Source organism: Chroicocephalus ridibundus, chromosome 1, assembly GCF_963924245.1.
Source record: "Chroicocephalus ridibundus chromosome 1, bChrRid1.1, whole genome shotgun sequence".
NCBI classification, from domain to species: domain Eukaryota; kingdom Metazoa; phylum Chordata; class Aves; order Charadriiformes; family Laridae; genus Chroicocephalus; species Chroicocephalus ridibundus.
In genome coordinates this window covers 136,558,793-136,578,810 of record NC_086284.1, presented here as the reverse complement: position 1 = coordinate 136,578,810, position 20,018 = coordinate 136,558,793, and the positions used below count along the sequence as shown (strand labels likewise).

The window sequence follows — 20,018 nt, the reverse complement described above, 5'->3', positions numbered from 1 at the left end:
TAGTCATTTTTAGAGTGAAGGCAAGCTTCAGGGGGAGCTATGTTTATATATCGTACAGTCATGAATACATGCCGCTGAACTGCATTTATCCACTTCTTTTTTTGTCAATAAGTACTCATGCCTCTCACAGAATGTGCGCCTTTACCCATTTCTTATTTACCATTACATCACTATAATTTTCTAAATTACTATCAGTTATGCACAAAAGCTAGATGAAGTATTAGTAAGCTTTTTTTCATTTCCTATGAAGTCGTAAAGACTCTCTAAAATGGCAATCTTTAAAAGGATAAATTATATTTACAGCAGAATCACAACTCACATTAATCAAATGATCATTAAATCATCAAGATTCTCACTCCCAGGTTGTTCAATAACCTTGGTTTCCTGTTTTTCCTGCCTCTGTTTTGTCTGTAACTCTTCTGAGACTCTCCAAGTATTTCCTAAATTGGGATTCAAGTTCTATCTGTCAATTCTTCTGCGTAAGAGAGTGCTTTCAATGCCAATATAAATGCCAAAGTCAGAAAACATGGACAGACTTGCCTGCAAGACACATTCTTTCCGTAATAAAGATCAATCCAACACTTCTACAATTACCAAGTTTAAATCATTTTGCAATCCATTTGAAAAGACAGAAAGGAGCAATGTAATGTATTTTAAATACAAAGTCCCGTATAAAACTGCCCCTAAACTACCAATCACAAATTGTTAGCTCCACAAATTAAATTTAACAAGTGCACTTAACAGCAAAATAACACAAATTGACATAAATCTACGAATGCCCCAACCATACAAGAGATTCAGTATAACCAAAGTATCACTGTGCAAATGATTTATCATTTAACTTCATTATTTCATTTTCTAGATTACGTAACAGACATTAGTATCCTATTAAGTGTCAGTAGAATTAAGAAATGTATTTATTAACCAAAGATTACTATTTTCTATGGTCAAATACATTTGACAGAGGTCAGATATTCTACATAACTAGGAATCTCCTTGACTTAAGCTTTAAATTCTACCCCCCAGCAATTCAACTAAGAATTGCAGGACAATTTCTGGGTGGCACCCCACAGGAGAAACAGTTTTAAAAGGCTGTCTTCCATACACACATATGTACATATTTAATCCAAAGATTATTCACGTACAGGATCTGTTCTGTTTCCTGATAAACTTTTGCCCAAGAATTTTGATCATCACTGGGCTAGATTCATAACCAGCATAAAATGAAGAAGCTTTGCTGATATCAGTGGAGCCACGCTGAGGTACACTGACTGTAGGCAGAGTCCAAGCCTTACGAGTAGAGTACAGTAGAAAAACTTCTGAGTAAGAGACAGTACATGTCAAGCAGATTAAAGCTGGGTGACTCTACACCAGACCAACAGGAAGCATTTAAAGGACTTAATGGAAGAAAAGTAGGTAGTCAGTAGGTACTCCCCAAGGCTAGATATGGATCTGAAAGACTTGGATTTAAAAGCTGGGTGCTTCACCTTCTAAATCAGCTCTCATACCTGCCATTCCTGTGGTTTTACATGAACATATAAACTCTAGTTTAATATATAATACACAACTATATACCTGCATTCTCTGGACTCAGATATTAACGGTAGAGAAGTACATATTCTGTTTTTATTTGCCCATTCAATACCCTTGTCACAGCATTCTTCCATTGAAGGATCTGCAGAAATCAGGGAAGAAAGAAAAACACAACAATATATTTAATACAACCTTAGTAAATGGTATGGCATCTGCCAGTTAAAAAAAAAAAAAAAAAAAAACCAAAACAACAAACAACAAAACAAAACAGAGTCAGTTTGTTTACCCCTCCCTAATCTACACACGGAATAGTGCACCCATCCAAAAGGCCGCCATGGCCAAATGACGCATCCGTTCGTTAGCACCTTGCAATCAGCCCACATGCTGGAGGTATTCCTTCCTCAGTGAAGCAAACTGCAGTCTCCCTTAACCTTCCACATAAAGACACAGCCTAGGGACTGATACTCCAGCAGAACACAGTTCAGATGATAGACAGTCCTGCACAATAAAGGGATCTGTCAGATTGCACTCCTTTATTATTGAAAGCGTCAGCAGCAACAAGCAACCTTTTAAAATCATGAAGAATACAGGATAAATCAAATAACTGTCTGATACGAAAACCAGATGAATCTCATTACAAGTTAATTTGCAGAACTATTTTTTCCAACATCATCCAATCAATCTGTTTTACTCAAAAGTACGTCTGCAAATGCAAAAGTATTGTACAGAGAGACAGAAAGGCATACGGTATTTTGATCACTTAACGTATGAAAGAAAAATTAATACAGATAGCAACTGATACCAACCCTGAAACTAAAGGGAAAAGCATACTGAAGGTAATCATTTGCGCAGAGTATGATTTTGGCAAAAGTCTCTAATTTAATAAAACTAAATACTGCTAATGAACTGACAAGCACTACTTGATACTCCAAGTGCAAAAGTTCACTGCACAGCAGGTGTATCAGAACTTGGAATAAAACATGAGTCACATTTTCTTATTAATTATCTCGTAGTCTGGACACTGAACAGCTCCTTGTATAACAAATATGCAATCTGTGTAAAACCCATCTGATTATCAAGGGAGACAGCTTTCTAATGTTTTCTCTTTGTTTCCTAAGTTTTTTGACTGATGGCCCTGACAGGCTGCACCCATGAGTGCTGAGGGGCTGTGAGCTGACTACTCACAATTATCTTTGAGAGGTCATGGCGAATGAGAGAAGTTCCTAAAGAATGGAAGAGAACAAATGCCCCCCCTGTCTTCAAGAAGGATAAGAGGGAAGATCTGGGAAACTACAAGGCTGGTCAACCTCTTCTGTCTGGTAAGATGACAGCGAAAATCCTCCTGGGAACAATGTCCAAACACATGAAGGACAGGAAGGTGATCAGGAGAAGTCAGACTGGATTTATGAAGGGGACATCATGCTTAACCAACCCCATAGCCTTCTACAATGAGGTGGCTAGCATGGTGGATGAGGGGAGAGCAGTGGGTGTCATTTACCTTGACTTCATTAAGGCTTTTTACACTGTCTGCTGTAACACCCTCACAGACAAGCTGACAGCGTACAGGTTAGGTACGTGGACAGCGAAAGGGACTGAAAACAGGCGGAACAGCCAGGCCCAGAGGGGTGTGATCAGTGGCACAAAGTCCAGTTGGAGGCAAATCACTAGTAGCATACCTCAGGGGGTCAAAACTGGTTCCAACGCTGTTCAGCATTTTCATTGATGACCTGGACACTGGGAAAGAGTGCATCCTCAACACGTTCACAGATACAACACTGGGAGGAGTTGCTGATGCACCACATGGTTGTGCTGCCATCCAGACAGATCTCAACAGGCTGGAGAAATGGGCAGTGAGAAACCTTGTGAAATTCAGCAAAGGGAAACGCAAAGTCCTTCATCTGGGGAGGAATAAGCCCTACACATCAGTACATACTGGGGGCTTACCAGCTAGAAAGCAGGTCTGCAGAGAAGGACCTGAGTGTCCTGGGGGACACCAAGCTAATCATAATCCAGAAATGCACCTTCGCAGCAACAAAGACCAACGCCATCTCAGGCTGCAATAGACAGCACCACATTGAACGAGGTGATCCTTCCCCTCTGCTCAGCACCAATGAAGTCCCACCTGGAGTGCTATGTCCGGTCCTGGGCTCCCCAGTTCAAGAAAGATACGGACTTACTGGAGTGAGTCCAGTGCGGGGCCACCAAGACAATTTATGTACTGGAGTATGTTTCATATGAGGAGAGACTGAGAGCTGGGACTGTTTAGCCTGCAGAAGAGAAGGCTCAGAGGGAATCTGATTGATGTTTATAAATGCCTGATGGGAGGGGATGAAAAAGAGGGAGCCAGACTCCTCTCAATACTGTCCACTGACAGGACAAGAGGCAATTGGCATAAATTAGACCATACGATGTTCCATCTGAACAGAAGAAAACACCACTTTACTGTGAGAGTGTTCAAACACTGGATGATCTCAAGAGGTCCCTTCCAACCTAAACGATTCTGTGACTGATTACTTAATCAAAAATAAGTAAGACCCTTTCAACTGTAGGTCTGTGTTGCACAGGAAAAGGCAAATCTCATTTACTTCTTTTTGATGGGGAAGCTGAAGCATAGAAGGATGAAATGACTTGCCCAATTTACAAAGCAAGCTGATGGTAGAACAGGGAGCGCATACAGTTATTCCCAGACCATCTCTCTCCACTGGATCATAAAATGCCTCACATAATTCTCATTCTTAGTTTTGCTCCAAGCACATCTAGAGGGAGCAAACTTCAATAAGCAGCAGCATTATATTCAATACTATCCATCTTCGCAAATCACTTCCTGCAGAGTCTAGTAAGGATAGGCATCTGTCTCCTCTGGCTCTACCTATACCAGTTACAACCCCATCATTCCCCAGGTGCTCCTGATGTATGAGGGTTACAGCCTCCTTCTATCTGTCCATGTATCTACCTCCTAACCTGTTCCGTTCATAATCACACTTACTTTGACATGCATCAGACAGAGTTTACAGGAGTACCTCAACTGGCAGATCTTCGTATGCGGGAAAGTAAAAAGCAGCTGAAAGCAAGTAGAGAAGACAGCCCCCCTCCTCTAACTCAGTTGTTTGCAGGGAACAACCTATATTCCTGACTAGTGATTATAACTCAAAAATTCAAAGCAAAAAGGAAAGAGTTAAAGGAGATTTTAGGATGTATCAATCATCTTAATGTAGGCACTCTTAAGGTAGTTATCAATTCTAAAGCGCTAAGCTCGGCAGTACTGAGCATAATTCTGGCTATGTCTCTTTAGGAACTATTACATCAAAATGGAAAATGCGTAAAGAAAGGCAGGGCAACCAAAGCCCTATTATATGAGGAGAAACTGGAAGAAATAGACCATTCTAAGGCTAGATAAGTAAAGCTTGTGAAAGGATGTGGTTTCTGTCAACAAATGCTACAGCAGTAAACAATAATCAAAATTATGGGATCAAGTAAGCCAAACATTTTTTAATAAGAAAATCATTACACTTATAAACGGAATGACATTAAATGTTAGTTTATAACAGAGCTTTGTACTCTATGACCCAGGTCACCCTTCTAGTCTTACTTACATACCCAAAACAATGGTCAAAATTCTGTCATTATGAAGTCAAGGCAATATTTCTCTTGAATTCCTCAGTGTGTCCAGAATTCATGCCAGTGTCTGAAAGCTAATTGTAGTTTATAATGCTACAGAGAAAATCAGTCTTGTAAATAAATATCTGTCTGTGGTGAAAGACATGAATTTGTGCCTGATCTCTTCTTTGGGAATAGGGACCCTGTCTGGTGCTCTCTGTCTGCCAGTGTACTGCTAACAAACATTATATCCATCAAATTTCATACAATGTGTTACAAATAACTATATTTTTAGTGCTGTTGTCTGCAATTAATCTTAACCGTGTTGAAAAATGATACACGTTTAACTGAAGTGCAGAGCTGGCTGCAGGTTTTTGCAGGGCTTTGTACAAATGGGTCTTTAGCCAAGTTCCTCCCCAGAAGGACAATCCCTGGCTCTGGACACCAGTTCTTCCCTCCCAGCTCTGGCAACACACCTCTACTCCAACCAAATAACTCAAGAATTCAAAGCAGGCCAAGCTAAGCAAGCTCGTCTGTAGGAGTGTATCCAGACAAAGAAGGATTTCGGATAGTTCGCTGAGGGAGAACTGTGGTCCAGGCTCATTTTTTTGGTGACATCACAATTCATATCCTCCAAAGATCCTGCCAAAAACCTCTTGAGAATAGAGGGAAGTGAAAAACAAGCAGTAAAAAAAGGACTCCACCCTCAAGGCCATTCTTCTAAAATATAACAATAAAACAGTGAAAAACATTTTCTCTAGCTTGGCTTTGCAGTTTGCTTTCAAAAATGGTCGTTCGTTGACAAACCTCTGCTCTTTCAAAATCTCAGAAAGTACACGTCTCACACTTCGGGTGTCAACTCCCGATTGCACTGGAATCAATTCTGACTATTTTGGCATCAAGAGTTGTTAACGAGTATTTAGAAGCAGGACAGACTTACCGTCTCATAACCGTATTTTTCCAGTGTTGTGGATTCAACTGTACATGTGCATATTCATGTGGTTCCCAGTTGGAAATCTTTGGGCAAGCAGTTCATGCTGAGGCCATTTGTGCCTCCTCACACCCTCCTCAGGGGACCAACAGCATGGGGGGAGGCCGTGGCCTCTCCTCAGTTTCTCATAACTAGAAGCCTGTAATGCAGGGCATCTGAAACGACGGGGTAGTGGAAAGCAGATGGTAGAAACTACTCGGATTACAACATCTTGAAGAATCTCACTTACTGGGCAGAAAGCAATCGTTCCTTTTTTCTCTGAATGTGACCATGTGCCTTTTACTGCAGTTGATGGGCTCGTAGCACCCCTCAGAGCTGAGTTCCAAAGATAATCAAATAGGAATTACAGTACTGCTCTTCTGAACCTGATGCTCCTTCAACTGTTTTGCCAAGTGCATAATGTTTCATGCAGATCAGCCAGAGAAATATCAGGCATCTGACAGACAAAACACTTTTGGGAAAGGCTGATTATATTGTCTTTGTTCAGCTGAAATGTCACTTTTTTATTTGGAGGGAGAAACGCTAGAGGAAAGCTGTAACATCAGGAATACACTGCCTGGTCCTTTTTGTAAGTTTGTGAAGCATTTGTTCAGCTTTTTGGTATCGTGAGACAGAAAAATATGAAGATAAATCTGAGATCTGTTAAGATGGTAGCGTGTTTAATTCCTTTTCACTCAGATAAAGTATTTTTGCATGCTAATTGACTAATTGAGAAAATCCAAGTCTATTTTGGATAAGATAAATGCAACTTCATCACTACTTTGTCCCTGTAAAAAAGTATGTGCAGCAGGGCATCCAAAAGAACTTGAGTCGCGTTAATATGGTAACAGCAAGGATGCCTGTCCTGATGTTAAGGTGGTATATGCGGTATTCTGAGAGTGATTTCAGAAGAGGACAGTAGAAAGACACCTAGAACTCAGAACTCTAATTTTACAAAAGCTGTCACGAAGAAGACCTATCAGATAAGATGTGATTAAAGGTCACGCAAATGAAAACATTTTTTGCACATGACGCATTCATGTGCTAGCTATGAACTATGCTTACGTAGACAAAATGTGTACGAGCATATGGTTGTTTTTAAAAAAAAAAAAAAAAAGGTAGTTTGCTAATCTTAACAGGATTGCCATACTGTGTGGGAGTTCAAAGCGAGAAATGTGGTTGAAATCTGTATAACCTTAGACTTCTATGATGTAATAATTGCTTATTCAGCTGCTACAGTGAATATTTTCTGCAAAAGAAAGATAAGCTTAAGAATGTTACCCAAAAGTATGATTCCTGGAATGAGAAACCCTGAATTGTTTCTGGGAATTGTGCAAAAAATAAGCAAAAGTAAAAAGGACTGGATAATTTTCATGGCAGTAGCATTCCAGCTAGATCAAAAAGGAACAGATTTTTTTTAAGTAACAATCTACAATGGCAGGCATTGTGTACAGCTGCTGATGATGGAAGAGCCTATGTACAATCCCGGATGAGACAGCTGTTCATTACTCAGTGCTGATCTATGGAACAGTTACAAAGCTGATGATAATACCAAACCAAAGCCACGTCGAAGCCTAGGTGGGCTTATCTAGCTAGTGCTAGTAAAGCTTTTGAGTTCTTCAGTGCAATATGTGATGTGACCATCTAATTCACCAACTTCCCAGCCCACATAACCAGCTATAGTTGGTTATGGATTTGGAAGGGAGTCCAGGTCAAGGGGTCAAAGTCACACCTCCTTATTACGATGTTTTCAATCTTTTAAGCACATTAATTCATTAAGTTTGGAAAATGTGGTGCAGGTCTTGCCCTTCACTCAATTTACTCTGTACTCAGCACTATGGAATGTGAGAAAACAGAACATGATTATCACTTCTCGGCATATGCAGATACAGGCAGCAGATAGACTCTGTGAAAGCTCAGCACTAGTCCAACACGTTTCAATAACAGTACGTCATCCAGAATTTTGGAACCCATGCTTACAACAGACATGCACTAGTTTAGGTTTCCAGTAAGGAAAATACTATCAACTATCACAGCTACCTTTCTGACGAAATCTTTCCTGTCCTGTCAAGAAAACTATCTTACTAGTGATGCTCATCCATCTAACCGTTGGCTGAAAAAAAACAACCCACCAAGTCTACATACAGAATTTGATCTTCAAAATGACAGACTGGCCATCCGTATTATTCAGAGTCATATTCTTTGTCTTCCAACCTCCCTTTCCATCCACACTCTCCTGAGACAAAACCAGAGCAACTGCATACCCCTTTGGCCAAGACTCCACCGCGCCATAGGTTCAGGGCAGATAAAGTATGCCTGGCCTGCTACGCCAAACCAACTGTTCTTGAAACAATGACACCTGGCTAATTTTAGGTGGACGAGTTAGCTGCCTTTGTAGCAGAGAAGTGGGTCAAGTGCTGGCAGCTGGGATTTGTAGTCTTGGTTTTTTGGCTGTCCTTACAACAAACTGTTGAAATGCTGTTTCCTGGCAATGCAAATACACTCTGGACAGCCAATTAAGGCATTAAACAGACCCAGAGACGCGTTTAGACAAGAGGGAAGCCAGCTGACTTCAAAGGTCCAGTGGGTAATAGACTAACGTAAGTACAGCCTTGTTGCATCTTGATCTCATGTCTCAGCCTAGGGATTAGGCACACAGAGTAGAGGAAAGGGTGAAGGACACCTGAAACTACGAGAGAGAAAGACATACAACAGAAAACCTGGCTTCATGATTCCCTGAAAAAAATACTTTGAATTGGGAGTAACGGAGGGATGCAGGAAAGCATTACATTCTCCAGCTGAGATGACGTGAGTATTTGCTGGATCTCTTCAGGCTGGAGTTGGAATGAAGATGCCCATCCTCCATTTTATATGCAAAGAAAGAAGTAAAGCGAACAGGAGCTTTTCTTTTTCTGCAGAGATGTTCTTGTTTACCTCAAGACCGTGCATCAAATATGCCAATGTACTGATGGGGTAAGATGAATAGACACAGATGAGCTGTAGCATTGGTCGCCTTTGGACAGTAAGCTGTTCTTAGTCATTCCACTAGGTCATTCTTATAGATTCCCTTAAAGAAAAGACCAGTTTGAACTTCGTAACAAATGCATGAAACTTGGAGCCAGAACGCTCTCTCTTGTCTTCCCCACAACTGCACAAGCCAGGAGGCAGTCTCCAATGCATCTGTTGCAGCCTGCAAGGCTGTGTTCATCACCAGCTGCCCCTCTCCAGTACTGCTCTAGACTACTCTTTGCCCTCAGAGAGGGCCTATGACAATGGTGCTTCTCTCTCCCACGTGTGGAGGTCATACTGGACCTTTATGGACTGACAATCACTCACAGTTCACGTGCTGCTACGAAATACAATATTCTCCCTAAACAGGCTTAAAGGGTTTGAACCTTTACCTTCAGATGAATTCTCAGCTGAGTGTGGCTATTTCAGCATAGCTGAAACCACTGAAGAAAACCAGTTAGCACTCTCACTAAAGTAGCAGCACCCTAAAGGAAATGCCTGGTATGTTACTGTGCTTTGTGGTTGGTTTTAAAACAGCCAGCATTTTACTGGAAATTTTCTTTGGTCTGGAGAACACTCATTTATGGGGAATGCGGCTCTGGTGGCACCAGCAGTGGCCATCGCACAATTAGGGGGATTTTTCAGATATGGCCAAACCTCATTTTATGAGGTGTCTGTTTGCAGTTAATAAAAGAAGCTCTTAAAAATCGTTCATGGCAATAGGTGCTGATGAGGTAGCTGCTGTGTTTGGTGATAAGGACAGGCCTAAGGGAGGCAATGGTCTGTTGCAACATGTCTTATTTTCCCTGGTGGGGAAAGCAAGTGCTTCACTGTGGGGGTTTTTATTCTGCCTAATAGAAAGAAATCTTCAAAAAAGGCAACTGGCTATTGAAAAATTAGAAAAGAAGACTCCACCTATTGCAGGAAGACTATAAGGCATCCTATATACGGGCCAAAATACCACAGAAGATAGGGATGTAGGAGCCCTCAAGAGGTTATCTTGTCCTACCCACTACTCTCAGGCAGAGTTATTCATAACGATATCAAGTGAGGCTGATTTCACAACCTCTCTAGACAATGTGCTCTTGTGCTCCAATGTCCCTAACGACAGAGAATTTTTAATAATGTATTACCTCGCTGTCTGCTCCAGAAGCCCATTTAAGCCCGTTCCTTTGTTGCTACCTTTTACACACTTCACAACCTGTATCTGAGGACTGCTACTTCACGTGAATGTCTTTCCTGTCTTTCCAAATTAACTTGAATTTTTTCATCTTTCTGGATAGGTTATTTTCCGGACTTCTATGAGGAGGCTGGAGATTGAAAGATACTAAGACTAGAAGACTGAAGACTGTCCTGATGATTTCTAGAAGACATGAAGAAATTGAGAGAAATTTAATACTGGAGTCCACTGAGTCAGCGTCATAGAAACAGCTTAGTATAAGTAAGGCTGTCCTCGACTTTGTATATTCACAAGAACATGAAAAAGCTCTGATGGACACGGGTGGTCTAAAGAACCCAGTCCCACCAAGATGACACGGGTGGACCTATAAAAAAGACTAATAATTGGAAGAAGAACGGGAACTGCTCTTTCTGACATGCACATGCTAAATTTTGTCCTTCGCTCCCCACTGTACGAAAAAATCATGCAAATAAAGAAATTACTTTACAGGGTACTGATAGCCTCCAGTGGCACATTTAAGAACAAGTTTTTGTCTTCTCTTGACTTCACATTTCAAATCTTTAAAAAAATGTGTGATTAGAAAGTTTTATATAGGGTGTTACAATTAATCTATTGTTAGTCCTGTTCATTTGTATGAAGGCTGTGATCCAAAAAGTACTGTAGTAAACAACAGTCCTTAGATAGCCCTTAAAGAGCTTTGGATCAAGTCCAAAAATATGTATGTATTTAAACTAAAGCAATCAAAATAGGAAGAATACAAGAATATGACAGAGCAGCATGTCTCATAGTATCAACCATACATACGCTCAAGCATTTCTAAACTTTCCCGTGTGAAATGGTTACAGGAAAAACATTTTCACACTAGGATTTCTCCATTTTCATCTGACCAGAAAATTAGCAAGAATAACTATGCTTTTATATACTGCTTAAGCAACGCATATCTACTGTGTAGGCATATTTATTGCTGAATTAGAAAAAAAAATATATGGACAATGACGAAAGATTCTGATACTCTACTGTAGGTTTAGACTGGACATTAGGGAAAAATTCTTCACAGAAAGAGCAGTCAGACACTGGAATAGGCTGCCCAGGGAGGTGGTGGAGTCACCATCCCCAAATGTGTTTAAGAGTCATTTAGATGTGGTGTTGGGGCATGTGGTGTAGGGGAGAACTTTGTAGAGTGGGGTTGATGGTTGGACTCGATGATCCCAAGGGTCTTTTCCAACCCAGATGATTCTATGATTCTACTGCCACATTGAAAGAACAGTCCGGAAACACTATGTATATGGGATAAAATTATAGCACAACGGGACAAGGTTCCAGTAACTAATGAACATAGAAGGAACTGCAGACTTTACAAAGCAGGGAGGAAATAAAGATCCTTTTTTTGCACATATTTATATAATAATGATTTAGGAAAGGTTTTCTTTTGGAGAAACTGTTACTAAAACTCTTCCAGGAGATTTTCCTCATTATTGAAATTGTGTATACTGAGTTGCAAATTGATATCTATCTCTTACAGATCTTCTGCCAAAGTATTCATATTAGAAGTACTCAGTACTCCGAGCTTGGAATTTAGTCAGTGATACGAACTTCAAACCTGGGAGATGGTAGTATTTCAAATGGATGTATAGCTGGTAGCTTTTGTAGAGGATATCCTTCCAGTGCTTACTAAATTCTAGTAAACAGCCTAAAAAGCTGGAATATACCAGACAAAGTATTTCTATATCCATACACATACGTCAGCATCATACAAAAGACTTTTTTAGACATTACTTTCTTTATTACTATGCTTAAGGTCTCAATCCAGATTTTGACAGTACTAGACCCAAAAGTGAACCCTTTAGCAGGGAACATCTTACATGCTTGTTCAGTGTGGGTCATTTGTGGGTGCTACCATAACCCAGAAAATAATGTACTTCCTACACTTGTGCGGCAAGCACCCAAAACTTCACCAGAGATATCATTCAGCTTTCTTTTAATGAGAATTTCAAATTAATTTGGTTAATTTGAATGAGAATGCCTGAGAATATAGAAATCCAGTTCCATTTTGCAACCCAACAGCACATATCTGAAATCCAAAGGGAAATTTCTCAAAACTTTTAAGCCTAACGTAGATTGTACTAAGTACAAAGCAAAGACAAAGTAGTCATGAGTGCTGGGGGAAAAAAAAGTGTTACTTGTTTAAAAAACGTGAAGGCAAGAAGCTTCATTAACTGTGTGAGCCAAAGATGTGCCAGTGTATTCAGGAAAGCATTAGCACTGGAGATCCTTCTTTAGAACTGCTGCATCCTGTTCATCAGAGATGACTTTTACTGGACTGTCCCAGTGGCTTGCCAGAGACAATTTCAGCAGGACAAGAATCATCTCCCAGTCTGATAGGCAGGCTACTGTCACAACTGCCACCATTTCTCCCTTACTGTACACACTCTCCCTGTCACTGCAAATTACCCAGGACATCACCTCTGTAGATACTACTTTGATTGCTCCCTCTCCGCTTTACCTGGCATTGCTCTGAGCGTTTCTAAACTGATTTTTACTCATAAAATATTACGGCCAGTAATATCGCTTCATGTGCCTTCTTCCACTGTTTTCCCTCTTGCTCTTGACAACTCCTTCATTGACTTTTTTGTGAACAATTTTTCTACTCTTTCTCACCGTGAAGCCTTCTCAATCTTCTGCCTCCACTTCTACATTTTATCTTCGAGCAATGTTGTCCACGCTCCCAGTTTAATTATATGTGATGACTTAACTATTAAAATCTTAACACGTGGCCTACTTCCTTCCATCAAATCTACACGTAAACACATATGCCTGACATTTCCTGAATGCTTTATAAAAACTTTTGCCTGTTCTGGCTAAAATGCTCTGCTTATTTCGGTCTTTCTTAACTTTGCTCATTTTCCTCATTCTGTGACTGTCAACCCTCACTTTTTACAACCTTTTTCACAAAAGCTTTTGTTCATTTATCTCTTTCATATGAAACCACTCGATGCTACCATTAACATTCTTGCCTGTGCCTTGATTCTTTTTTAATTTGTATTTCAGCTTGCTCTTTCTTGACCTTCAAAGTCTCTTCCCCTTTTATTCTCTACAGATATTTTACTACATCTAGTAAACCCATACTGTCTGTTTACTGAATTGATTTTGCAACTAACTTCTTTAGATCTATCCAGAACTCACAAAACCAAACTTAAATTCTTTTATGGTCACAGGTAACTCTATTTCTGTCAAGTCACAGATGTCTAAGGCTCATCTCTCATTTCAGAAAACGTTAACAAAAGTATTGTAGAACAAGTTGGTCTTAACACAACTATTTATTAAAAACACCTGTAAAGTTGGTATGAAACTTGTAGAATGGGCTAAAGTGCAATAATAAATAAATAACTTTAGAAAATGCATTGACCTGCTATCAGATAATGCCTGCAATGTGACAGAGCAGTATAAATATACTGCAGTAACTTGATAAGCTAGTTTATGGATTTTCATCTTGGATTTCACTAACATGTCTGCTTTCAATTACACAGATGAAAAACAAGAGTTTAACATCTTGCTCTTCCCTGATTGCAATAAAATGTCACATCTGAAAATGTACTGTTAAAAAGAAACTCAACTGAAAACCAATTTAGAGACAGCACTCGTATTTGAGAATTGTATTTTTTGGTAGTATGTGATTTTTGAGGAGATTTTATCTATGATAGTGGGCAAAAGAAAGCACAGATTTAGCCTTTTATAAGTCCTACCTCCACCCATATACTCCTTATAAATTTACTGCTATAAAAGCACATGTAAAAATCATAATCTTAAAATAAAACTCATTCCACAAAGTCAGTGGAACATTTTTTTTTATTACGAACTATAAGCTCACCCTGAAAAGACATGTTTCCAGATGTTTAGTGAGTTAAACTCTCTGTGCCTGTAGTACCAAGACATGCCAAAGACGCAGCGAGGGGATGAACTATTCATACACTCACTGGACATAATGATGTGTGTAATTCATCTTCTGCAGTAGATGGTAGTTTACATCATAAGCAAAAAAAAGTTTTTTAAAGAAGAAATGCTTACAATAAAGCCAAGCTACATTATAAAATTTAGAAGTTTTTTTTAAGACCTTTACTTTTGCAGAGAATGAAGCGCATATCTATATTCACATGGCAGTTCCAGTGGAGCCAGTCCCTTCTGTTTTTTCAGAATGCGGACTTTTAATTAATAGCTACTGATGATTTCGTGATTCATTAATAAGGAAAAGCAATTAAGAAAACTGACGGTAACAAGCTTAGGGGGTAGCTGTATTTCAGAAATATATTTCCTAGTAAGTTGGCAACTGTATCGCTAAAGCCCCTTGGGAGCTCCTCTTTGCCCCAAGCCCCTTTAGACAAGTCACACAGCGGAACACCAGCTCTGCCCCAAAGAGCCTGCACTTAAGTAACATGATCTCACAAAGTAATTACTTCATTTGCCTGCAAAACACAGATGGCCATGTGAAATAACGCACATTTCTTACAGCAATTTCTTACAGCAATTACAATTACTAGTAATTATTAATTACTAGTAATGATTTCACCTGAGCAGTCTACTCTTCAAGAGGCAGTGTCCTAAGCAAGGATCCTCATTCTGCTTTTAGACATTTAAATCTACTTTTATCCAATGTACTGTTTTCACAATTCTAGAGATGTAAAAATTCTAGGTGAAATTAAGGGTATGGATTTTTATTTATGAATAAAAATCTGATATACCTTTTATTGCCAAATTTGGCTATAGTTTGTGTTAACAAAAAGCTTTGAAAACCTGAACTTATATATCTAATTACTTACCAGTTTTCTAACAGGTAGTCCAGTAGTTAAGGTTAAATGTACACTGAGATTATAAAATGGAATTACTCAGTGTTTTATAATAATGTTGAATGCTTAAAATTACGATGTCTGTTCACTGTGATACATCAAAGCCAGAGTTTTGCTGATGTACCCTGTTGTCTGAGAGAAAGCAGGAGTTACCTTAGGATTCTGGCACTAAATGTTGCTTTCCTAACCTTCTTTATTCTGTCCCTCCTTCTTTAAAAGGAGTGGCTAACATCTCTCTATCAAAAGCAAGTATTTTAAAGGATATCTGTGACAAGTGCTTTGCTACGTGAAAATCTAAGAGCCAGAATACTGTGATAGTAACAAATAATTTACTTCAAAGGCTTTTGTCTGCCATTGTTAGGCCTAGGCCAGAGACCATAGTTTGTAAATGTTTGCCTGGAGCATGGCATAATCAAGCCTTAACTCTGAATGGCTCCCTTGGGGTTACTCTAATAGAAAAAGTCACTTACCTGTTAGCAATGATAAATTCATTACCATCACATGAAAAGTAGTTTCTTTGTCATATCTTACCAGTTATATTTGCACTGGATTACTACACTGCATTAAATCAAATTAATATCGTCTTTTTATACAGTATGAAGAGAAAAGGGGGGGGGGGGGGGGGGGGGGGAAAAGCACAGTTACGGCAAGGGAGTCATGGCCCGAATCCAGATCCCTGCTTCCAAAAGCAACCGCATCGCACAACACCATTCATAAACGTTTCACGTTTGCTCTTTAAAAAGCCTGCATGCCTTTGCTTCGCTATTCTTCCTGCTCCACTGAGATTCCAAGTTAACTGCTGATCCCGTTTCCCGTTTGTTTTTGTTTTTTTTTTTTTTGGGGGGGGGGGGGGGTAGTGTAATTTGGTCCCCAGCAGATCAGACCCGACACCGTTCCCGACCGCCGCTCTCGGGACACACCACCTCCACGCTCTGCCATTTAACCCACCCCCGGCCGCCTTTCGTCGCGGGGCTGGGGGGGGGGAAGGGGACACCGTGCGACAGCCCCAACATGTCGCAACTCCCGGGACGCCGAGCTGCAGAAACCCCGCAGCCGCCCCCGCGGGTCCGTCCGGCCCTGCCGCCAGGAGCCCGGGGGGGGGGGTGTCGGTGCCGGGAAGGGATACAGGGGCGGTGGGGGGACCACCGGACAGAAAGCGCGCTCCGACTCACCAACTTCCAGCGGCAAAGTCCGTCCCGGCGGAGCCTCATATCGACCCTCCGGGTCAGAGTTAATCTGCTCGGGTAGCAGCGGCCCCGGGGAGCGGAGTCCGGGGGGGGGACGAGATGGGAACCGGCGGTGGCAGCGGAGGCTGCAGCGGAGCCGGTGCACGCCACGCCTTTCTGCTCACTTGAACGTGGCAGCGGCGCTTTAAAGCCTGCCCGGGACGTCCAAGGGCACGGGGAAACGGGGGACACACACCCCACACACCAGGGGACCCCGGGATCCCACGCCGCCTGCCCCGGGGGTACAGCCGGTCCCGCGGGCGGCGGCGCCGGGCTGGGCTCGGCGCCTCTCCCCGCACTTACCTTGGCCCCGGAGCGAAGGCATCAGCGCCAGGAGCAAGAGCAGCCGCAGCGGCCGGGCCCCGCGGAGGTTGTCCATCGGCCGCCCGCAGCTCCCCGCCGGCGGGAGCACTCGCACCGAGCGGGGGCTTGGCTCTCCTGCGGCGTCCAGTGGGCTCCCCCCTTTTTTTTTTTTTTTTTCCCCTCGCTGCTGCTGCTTCTGATGTTATCCCAGCCGCCTAAGACCGGTTGGAAAAAAAAGAGCTTGCAGGAACCCCCCCCCCCCCCCGACTCAGTGGGCTTTACAAAGATTTAATTCACTGCCTACCCAGTTAATTACACAGCCTGCAAGTGCTTAGCAGAACTGCGGAGCCGCCGCCGCAGCTTGGAGGCAGGGACCCTGTTGCTTCTGATGCCCCTACCTCTTCTTCTCCCCGCCACCCCCACACACGCTGGAAAAGTGACTCCCTTTCGCTCGGAAAACTTTACAGATCTGCTCAGCGTGAACCTAGGGACGGCGTGACTTGATTCCTGTGAGGGAGAAATGCAGCGACTTCTCTTCGCTGCCAAGTAGGAGAAAGCCACAAACAAAGGCAAAGCAAAGGAAAACAAAACAAAAGAAACCACCTAGCAGGGAAGGAAAGGTTTAACCTCCGGAGGGGAGATTTATTTTTCAACCCCTGTTCTTGGGTCTTTCCGTGGATTTCACTCCAACACAACTTTTGTAAATAAAAAGAATTTTTCAAAGGAGAGCTATTTTAGAATCTTTCAATTAAATTCACTGGAAAAAGAATTCCCTTCTTTCCTCCCCCTCCTCTTAAAAAGTCAGGATGAGAATTTAAACCCAAATGAGGCAGTCAGCTCTGCTCTATCTCTTCCCTCCCTTCTTTTTTTTAAACTTATTTATCTTATTTAAACAGGAACACAAACACTGATAGCGGTCAAAGGAAGAGCTGGAGTTGAAAGCACCCAGTTGGCTATGCTGTTGCCAAGATGTTTAAGATAAAGCAGGGGGATAATATTTGCAGGCAAATGCGCATGGAAACAAATGGAGAGTTCATCACCCTTCTATACTTTGCCCTCGGTTTAACTCAGAAAAACAGCTGGAAGTTAGTTTGTGTTTACTCGGTAGTTGTGCCACATGGACCCTGATTGGACTATCCCTCTTGTAACTACTCGATAACTCAGTGTTTGAATATCTCTCGTCAAAATGTCCAACTGGAAAAAAGTATTTAAGGCAGTAAGAGTTGAACATGTGCATGTTTTGTTCTGCATCAGGTTACTTGCTCTTTTCTTTTCTTACACGAGAACGTAACAATGGCCATACAGCCAAGGGTCCAACTAGTCCAATAGTCTGTTTTCAGCAATGATCCTAAGTGGTCACCAAAGGAAGAGTATGAACAAGGAAAACACATGTGATAATACTCCCAGCCTCCAGCTGCTTTGAGTTTGGAGCATTTCCTCAGTGGAATGTGGTTTCTGTGCGCTTAGTAGCCCCCAATGAATTTCTGTTCCAGGTATTTATCCCGTCTCCGCATGAGTTCTTGTAAACCTTTATCATCCACAATATCGTTTGGCAACAGGTTTCACGGATCTACCACTGACTGTATGAAGGGCCATTTCCTTTTGTTCCTTTTGAACCTGGCTCCACCAACCTTGTCATGGTGCCTCCTAACTCTACTGCAGGAAGAAACATCAAAGAACTGACCCTATCCCCACTCTTAATGCCTTTATCATATCCTGCCCAGGTCACCTTTTTTTGACTGCTGTTTCTTTTTTGTTTGTTTGGGGTTGTTTTTTTTCCCTATTTTATTGGGAAGGGGCAGCTAGAAAAGGGGAAGAAGGATAGAAGGGTGACTTCATTTAGAGGTATTTCTTTCTTCCTTTTTCTACACATGCACATCTATTTCTGTCTCTTCTTTAAATGCCCTAACTCAGTTTACAAGGATCTTACATCAGTGATAGTGGGACCTTGGCAGTGTTTCATCACAGCCTCCAAGCTACTGTTTTTCACCTATCAGTCAGCTGCAGGAGGCAACTCTTAAAGATCACATCTTGTCTAAAGTTTCTACCAGCTTAACTGAACTGGTGGAAATCCCTCTATAGAAACCCCGGATTCAGTTCAATATTTCACTTATTTTGCTTTACTTTAAGCCCCCTCCTGATTGATTAAAGGCGGGTAGAAAGAAGTTCACCAGTTTGACTAAACCAGTGTAGAGTCATACACAACAGCCTGTCCACACATGGAGTTACCCTGATTAACACCATGTGTGGACATTCTTACTCCAGAGTAAGAATTCCTTGTTGCTGTTTAGTTTGCCACCACAAACTGTTTACCAGAAATGAGGCAAATTCAAGTAACAGCTTAAGAAATATTTCTAGAAACTGTCACGGCTCTGGTCATCTGCAGATCTGATAATAGGTTTTTCCTTGGTTTGGGGTGGGTTTTTTTGCATAACGTTAATACACATTTCCAGAATAAATCAGCACTCTCACCTACAATCAGATTCAGTGGCCTCGAGTACATGTGATTCTAATTACTGACCCCAAGCTTTGTAGTGAGCTAAGCCATGCACTTTGGGCTCAATTCAAAGCTCCTGGAAGTCAATGGAAAGTAAAGGCTTATGAGAGGGAACATTTTGCATAACCACATTTTTTCTTACATCTGTTTGCAAAGGCCCTGTAATCCTTTGTGTAGCTTTTAAAACAAACAAATTCTTTAATGAGGATTTTATTTTTACTTCAGAAGAAAAAAAATCATTTGCAGAAGCTCAGATTAATGAGTAATGACAGCGTAACAAATCATTGCGCAAGTAATTTCCAAGGGTCTTGTTGAGAGTAGATACACGCAAGTAGACTGACAAAGAATTTAGAATTACTCTAACAAATCCATTACCATCTATGGCAGCAGGTTCACAGTTGTCATTCGGCTACTTAGTTTTCATGGGAACAGAAATTCTTGAGATGGCCTGAATAAGCCTATGTAAGGACATCAGCCTCTGCCTAGTGAACAAAGCTGCCCCAAAGTCCCAGCTGTTGTGCCTCCCAGCTCCTCTGTTTTACTGCAGCTCCCAAATCCTGATTTATTTTTTTTTCCTCCACCCATCCATCCCAGAAGTTGAGCAAAAGAGAGGGGAAAGAAATTGCTATGTTTTCCTTGTTTTCAGGAAGGATGTTGCAAGTAAGAAAATAGATTAATCTAGAAATGAAATCTACCCATAGTTACTGAAGGGAAACTCCTTGGCCCCTATGGCAAAAAATGAAGCTACTTTTTGGCTCTTATGATGGTAATGTTCCACACTAAAGATGCATAAAAAGGCCTTTTCCTTCTTAGTGGAAAGAAGACTTCACTGACTGCTATGGACGCACAGGGATTAAGAAAA

The 20,018-nt window shown here is 41.4% G+C and overlaps 1 protein-coding gene across 2 annotated transcripts in view; it reads right to left on the bottom strand.

The window, feature by feature from the left end:
- FBLN1 (fibulin 1) overlaps window positions 1-16,901 on the bottom strand; it is an 82,427-nt gene extending 65,526 nt beyond the window's left edge. Inside the window, exons 1-2 of one of the 2 annotated variants that reach the window (XM_063355061.1) lie at window positions 16,660-16,901; window positions 1,576-1,675 (exon numbers count right to left, since the gene is read on the bottom strand). In XM_063355061.1, the coding sequence (XP_063211131.1) occupies window positions 1,576-1,675; window positions 16,660-16,735 (176 nt within the window). In that variant the 5' untranslated portion in view covers window positions 16,736-16,901. The remainder of the gene's footprint in view (window positions 1-1,575; window positions 1,676-16,659) is intronic. The other variant, XM_063355051.1, reaches the window with a different exon arrangement.
- Between the last annotated feature and the right edge of the window lie 3,117 nt (window positions 16,902-20,018).